Source organism: Carlito syrichta, unplaced genomic scaffold (assembly GCF_000164805.1).
Source record: "Carlito syrichta isolate Samal-C Ts95f unplaced genomic scaffold, Tarsius_syrichta-2.0.1 Scaffold313382, whole genome shotgun sequence".
NCBI classification, from domain to species: domain Eukaryota; kingdom Metazoa; phylum Chordata; class Mammalia; order Primates; family Tarsiidae; genus Carlito; species Carlito syrichta.
Window position 1 is genome coordinate 210,283 of NW_007257478.1, and position 7,190 is coordinate 217,472.

The 7,190-nt window shown below is 38.4% G+C and overlaps 1 protein-coding gene and 1 pseudogene across 2 annotated transcripts in view; one reads left to right on the forward strand and one right to left on the reverse strand.

Moving 5' to 3' along the window:
• The window catches only part of DCAF17 (DDB1 and CUL4 associated factor 17), a 40,432-nt gene extending 35,746 nt beyond the window's left edge, over positions 1 to 4,686 (forward strand). For both annotated transcript variants that reach the window (XM_008070398.2, XM_008070397.2), the window contains 2 exons: positions 3,365 to 3,520; positions 4,297 to 4,686. In XM_008070398.2, coding sequence (XP_008068589.1) covers positions 3,365 to 3,520; positions 4,297 to 4,437 — 297 coding nt within the window. In that variant the 3' untranslated portion in view covers positions 4,438 to 4,686. The remainder of the gene's footprint in view (positions 1 to 3,364; positions 3,521 to 4,296) is intronic.
• Positions 1,024 to 3,216, reverse strand: LOC103272941 (annotated as a pseudogene).
• Positions 4,687 to 7,190: the final 2,504 nt, after the last annotated feature.

Genomic DNA, 7,190 nt, shown 5'->3' on the forward strand with positions numbered 1-7,190 from the left:
CACTGTGAATTTCATATTAGTGCTTCCCAGACCCAGGGGGTAGAGGTTGGGGTGAGGGGTTCCACACAGGTCTAGTGGGCAGGACTGTGTGTGCTATTGCAACCAGTGCAGCCTCACCATCCTTTCTTTTCAAATTGGAATTATTCATAAGATTTTATTTATAGAAAAGTTCATAGGACCAAAATAATTTGAAAACACTATTAGTTTATTGCTTTGCTTTGTTGATATGTATACTTTCTAGGGAAGTCTCTTAATAAAAAACTCTTTTGATTATGTACTAATAATATTATGGCTTTTGCCTTATTTTTTCCTTACTAGACATGAATATGTTTAATGTTCATGGGCCAGAGGAAGAAGGTGTGAGGATGTGGGAAATTGATTCAGCCTGAGTTAGATTTGCTTTGTCCTCAACTTGCCTTTGTCAGTCACTGAACCAAAACGTTTTTTATCCCTTTCCTTTTTTTGGAAGAAAACCACTTTGTTCTAATTAACTCACAAAAAAAAAAAACCCTAAATCAAAACAGCTGGCTTAAGGAGGCTACACATTTGCCCAGCTCCAAATACTAAACCATCTCAATGAAATTCTACACAGTAACAACAACCTCTTCCATTGCAATTCTGAAGCAAGGAAGTAATGAATGACAGAGGGCAGGTTTAACTGATGGTTTTGCACTTTATACCTTCACTATCAATTATATTTTTATTTTAAATCAACTTGGAGCCGGGCTCAGTGGCTCAGCCTGTAATTCCGCGCTTTGGGAGGCTGAGGTGAATGGATTGCCTGAGTCCGCGGGTTCGAGACCTGCCCTGGGCAACTTGGCGAGACCTCATCTCTACAATAAATAAAAAAATTAGCCGGGCGTGGTAGTGCACGCCTGTAGTTCCAGCTACTTGGAAGGCTGAGGCGGAAGGATCGCCAGAGCCCAGCAGGTTGAGGCTGCGGTGACCAGGAGCGTACCACTGCACTCCAGTCTGGGCGACAGAGACTCCAACTCAAAAAAAAATTAAAAATTAATTAATTAATTAATTAATTAAATTAAAAATTAAATCAACTTGGTCATGAGAGCCAATTTTCCATTTCTTCAATCTGCCCTTCTTGGTTAGGCCAATCCATTTGCAAGTCTGCACTGTTTTAGCACCTCACTGAAACCCTCACAGAGCTTTATGTCACCCTGATTCTGGGCACACTCCAAAAACTGTTTTATCTCATAAAAGCAAGGCTGCTGCTGCTGTGTGGGCTGGGCTCCCAGAGAGGTTCCTGGTAAGTGATGTCAGTCCTTAAGAAAGTTCAGCATTACTTCCTCCACTGAAGCCCCACTGATGGCATGACCCAGTGTGTGCCCGACAGCAGAGCCCATGGCCATGCCAACTGCAGTGGCTGCCATCTGGACCATCAGGCCTGGCGGCCAAGGAGCAGCAGCAGGTGAACCAACTGCATATGGTGGGGCTGCTGCTGGTGGCTGAGCTTCCAGTGCTGGCCTGGGTGCAGTTCTTATCTGAGGGGCCCGGCAGACTGGAGGGGCAATGCAGGAGGTGCAGCTTCGGCTTCCATGCAAATATCCATGCAAATATCCAGTGGCTCAGCGTCTAGACATGCAAAACTACGAAGAGCCCAGCAACTTCTATCCCTTTCTTTTAAAGAGGCATTCAAAGTACTTATGAAATCAGCTAAAAAGTTATTAAACTTCAATTATATAAAACACTGCATAAATACTAAATCCATTTAGAATATTTAGCTATATTGTCTGTATGACCATTTTTAGGGAAAAACATTAGAGTAGCCTTCTAGGGACAGTTTTAAAAAATATTTTAGAATAGGTTAGAGATGTCCCAGTATGTGACTGTTCTCAAAAAAACAAAAACAAATAATCTTTTGTACCATAGAAAACTATTGAGAACAAAGGAGAAAGCTCACTACTCTGTATAAAACTATATTCAATAAATATGTACTGATATTACCAAAAAGTATGAATAATTAAGGGGGAGAGAGGTGATAGCAAAAAGAGAGATGCTGTATATCATGAGATTAAAAAACAATATCTAGTTAGTACTTCATAAAGGAAAAGTTGAAGGGAATTGTGACTAAAATCACTGACGCCCAGGCAAGAAGTTACCCTTTGAAGTTTGATCATGGTGTGATTAAGGCAAAAAAGTAAATAAAAGGAATCACAGGTAAATTTTTGTCATAAGGTGTTGAAGGCAGACAATGTTAATGGATTAAAGAGGAATTTAAGCAAAAATAAGGGAAGAATTAGTGTGTGATAATTAAGAAAAACTTGCTATGCCTGTCTTTAAGATTGATGCCAGGCATTCAGTCAAGATGTGCCTTCCTGTTGTTTATTCCTGGATGATTGGGCACTGATCTGCTTCCCCTGTGCTGTTACTAAAATCCTAGGTTTTCTTCCTTGAGACAGAGCTCTGGGTTTTTTGCTCTTTATCGTAGCTGACTTCTCTTGTCCCAGTTCTGTTCTGTGAGTTGAATTTTAATTCCTGATATTCTCTCTCAAGTATAAGCAGTCATTTTTTTATTTCTCTAGGGAACAAAAAATGGTTTAAAAAATAAAAATAAAAAGAGGCCAGGCATGGTGGCTCACTCTTGTAATCCCAGAACTTTGAGAGGCTGAGGTGGGAAGATTGCTTGAGACCAGGAGTTCAAGACCAGCCTGGGCAACAGCAAGACCCCATCTCTACCAAGAGAAAAAAAATTAAACCAGCATGGTGGTGTGTATCTGTGATCCCAGTTACTTGGGAGACTGAGGTGGAAGGATCACTTGATCCCAGAACTTCAAGATTACAGTGAGCTATGATCATGCCACTGCACTCCAGCAACAGAGCAATACATTGCCTCTGAAAAAAATAAAATAAAATAAGATGGCAAATAAAGTCACAAATAGTGTATGATGGGCTATCAGCCCTTGAAGTGACTTTTTTTTTTCTGGTGTGAGAACTTTCAGAGCTCAGTAAGCAATTTTCAGGTTTCAGAACTGAGCTTCACATATTTAGTTCTGTCCAGGAATCAGCAAACACACTTGTCAAAGGCAGCAGTTGATTACCTCTTGAATTTGTAAAAGCTCTGGTTTGCTGTTACTATAGAGAATTTCGGTTGTACTTTGGCTGAGATCTACATAGACTTGGATCTTTTTGTCAAAATCTTATAGATACTGCTTAACTCTTGAATTTCTTGGGACTGATGTTTTACTAGGCATATAGAGACATATTTCTATCTATTTTCCACCTATTCTTTCTTCCTTCTCCTGCATCTTTATAACTAATAGAATAGTTGAACTATAAATATAAGAATAATTCTAACTGAATAACTAGATTTTGCCCCTCTTTTCTTCCATTTTGTCCATGTATCTCCAAGACTTTTAAAATTGTGGACTATGAAGATGAGTTGGATTTGCTTTCTGTGGTAGCTGTTACTCAAATAGATGCTGAAGGAAAAGCTCACCTGGATTTCCACTGTAATGAATATGGAACTTTACTTAAAAGCATTCCCCTAGTGGAGTCGTGGGATGTGGTGAGTAGACTCCATGAAATACAAAGTTATAGGAGTTTCTTTATAGGTACCATTTATTGGAACAGATGTTACTGTGTTCCTGTTAGTCCAGCCTCACCTACATCAGTGACCACATGAAAGAAGATCATTGTCCTATACACAGGAAGAAATGAATGCTTCTTTAGGCTTCCTCCCCTCAGCACTAAAGAATGCTTCCTTACCAGTGGCCTTAAAGATAAAACTTGATGTGTTTTCTTGAGTCATGCTCTCTATTTCCTTACCCTAGTCTTGTTTTCTCCCAATAAGTTTGGTAACATTTTAAAGCATAAAAATATTCTATAATAAATCCCCACAGTTATTTTCTAAGGACCCTATCTAATCATGTAGGACTTCCAAGTACTCTTGGAAATGTTTGTCTGGTCTTTCTACTATTATAGAATGTAAAAGTTATAAGGAATAATAGACATTATTTTATTCAGACCATGTTTGATCAGTGGGAAACCTGAGATGTTTAACAACTTGTACAAAGTGAGATAGTAGCAGTGTTGGCAATAGAATCTGGGTATTTAGACTTCTGAGTCCAGACTTCTTTTCATTCTCTATATCTTATAGAATGCTTTTTTATTAGTAATCTGCATATCCATAAATAATGGCAAGTAAATCTATTCTTGGCATCTGTTTTGCCTCTAAGTGTGTGGTTGAAGATCCCTAACATAGGTACTATGACATTTCAGTGACACAATAGTGAATATGGTTATGTGAAAAGGAGATTCCATGTGATTGTGTTTTTGTTACAGACATATAGCCATGAAGTCTACTTTGACCGAGACTTAGTACTACACATAGAACAGAAACCCAACAGGGTCTTCAGCTGCTATGTTTACCAGATGGTTTGTGACACTGGGGAAGAGGAAGAAACCATCAACAGAGGTTCTTAAAAAGAGTGAGATAACTGGACCTTAAGAGACTTTTAGCCAAACAACCCAGTGGCTGTGTCCAGCCCTCCTTTTTATTATCTGCATGGCATATTCTCTAGTATTTTCCAGAAAAGATGTTATGTTGACTTCAGATGACTGTGGCTTCTTTTTTAAACTCTAGCTGTTATGTAAAGGTCTTTTAGAATGCTGTCCCAAGAAGTCTCGTGTTTTGAAGCACTGAGCTAGGTGGTGGTGTAAATATAAAATGCTTGGGCAACTGGGTACAGTTGTTCATGGCTGTAATCCCAGTGACTCAGGAGACTCAGGTGGGAAGAGGATCACTTGAGCTCAGGAGTTCAAGACCAGCCTGAGTAACATTGCAAGTCTCTGTCTCTACAGAAAATTTTTTTTAAAAAAGAAAATAGGCGGGCATGGTAGCATACACTTATAGTCCCAGGAGCAAGAGAATACTTGAACTCAGAAGTTCAAAACTACAGTGAGGCATGATTGTGCCACTGAACTCCAGCCTGGGCAACTGTACTCTAGCCTGTCTCTAAATAAATCAATAAATACATATGTACATAAATGCTGGGAAACAGAAAGGGACAGGTTAACTGCAATTCTTGAGGAGAGGGTCATCAATGGGGGAGGTATTTAACATGGTTCTTAAAGGATGGTATGTAATTTTGATTGTTAAGACTTAGAAGAGAGAGGTAAAAATAAAGATACTAAAGATATTCAAAGAAATTCTACATCCTCTATACCAAACTTTGCTTAAGCATGAGTAATGAGATGTATAATGTGAAAGCATTCTTTTGAGCCAAAAATGTATCATCACATTTTTAAAATCTTATATATATATATATATATATATATATATATAATATATGTTTGTATTTGTATATAATATCGGGAATTGGTTCTAGTTCCCAAATTCTTTTCTTATATTGTTTTAGACTTAATGTTTTCATTGAATATTTGTGTTTCTATTATAGACTCATATAAAAGGTTCCAAGCAAACCTGAAGTGAAATGTTTTCCAAAATGTATTCTGTTTAGCTCTTAACTTATCTAAAGTTCTCATTTCATCATTCTGTTTTTTCCGTGAGTTTTCCAATTTTTTAAAGGCAATATTTTCATACCTATGCAGTAAAGTAAAGGTACCCTGGCTTGCACCAGTTCTATTCTCTACAGAAGAGAAGTTTTTACTAGCTTGGAAGTTGCCTGATTAGCTAGAGAAAATGTTTGACTCTCTTAGTTATGAAATGATTAGTTTTTTCTTTGTTAAAAAAGATCTAAATATGATCCTAGAACTTCAGTGATCATTCTTCAGAATGTTAAATAAATGCAACCTAAATAAAGGGAGAAAATGTTCCTTTGTGCTTCCTGCTTCAGAAATCCAGTTGCTTGCAATCCACATGTTCAACACATTTCTCTGGTTCAACCTCAAAATAGTTTTAAAAAAAAAGCAGACAGAGAGGGAGAGAGAGAGAGAAGAAAACAGCAGTAAAAATCATTGCTCATTTAAGTTTAAGGAATTTTAACTTGGATAATTTACTTTAAGATTCCTCAGTTTTTCCATTCATTTTGACTTGATTACATGCTAAGAATGATGTGAATTCTGCCCTTGAAAGTTGGAAAATAAATTTCAAGCTCAAAATGGTACCTATTCCAAAAGTCAAGGAATTAGTAGCAGAGTCTGTAAATTTAAAAGAAATAAAGGGAGCAAACTTAAAACTGTCTTTTGTGCAATAGAAAAAAAGATTACTGGCTGGGATCGGTGGCTTAGCCTGTAATCCCAGCACTTTGAGAGGCTGAGGCGAGAGGATTGCCTAAGCCCGCGGGTTCGAGACCCACCCAGGCAACTTGGCGAGACCTCGTTTCTACAATAAATCAAAAATTAGCTGTGCATGGTAGCGCGTGCCTGTAGTTCCAGCTTCTTGGAAGGCTGAGGCGGAAGGATCGCCGGAGCCCAGCAGGTCGAGGCTGCGGTGGCCGGGAGCAGCCACTGCACTCCAGTCTGGGCGACAGAGTGAGACTCCAACTAAAAAAAAAAAAAAAAAAAGATTACTAACATTTTAGAATAAGAGAAAATATTTATATGTGGTCTAAAGGTAAATCTTTCTGAATCTGATCCTAAGTATAATAACATCTGAGAAGGTAGAAGTGATTACTTTCTGTGAGTAAGATGATAAAATTATTTTTGTATATTAAATTCGAATCCTTTTTTATCTACTAATTGAAAAATTCATTATCATTTTGTGCATATTTAATAGTGCTGTTTAATATAATACCTGAAGCTTTCGGCACATTTTAGAGACATGATTATGGTTACAAACCAGTAGAATAGTTACAATGTGCTAGATATATTACCCCAAACTTTCCAGCAGTTCTGTCTTTTTGGCATCAGGGAGCGGTTTCATGGAGACAGTTTTCCCATGGACGGTGGCAGGGGAAGAATGGCATCATCAGGCACTAGATTCTCATAAGAAGCCACAGTGTAGATCTCTTGCATGCACAGTTCACAATAGGGTTCAAGACCCTGTGAGAATCTAATGCCACCACTGATCTGACAGAAGTCGGAACTCACTCACCCCACTCACCTCCTGCCTTGCAGCCCAGTTCTTAACAGGCCATGGACTGGTACCGGTATGCGGCCAGAGATTTGGAGGACCCCTGAATTAGACCCTAGCTGTAGCTAAGCAGTCTAGTTTTACATCTTGAAAAACAAGAACAGTAAGAGAACAGTGAAAGTACCAGAGAAAGGAAAGAAAC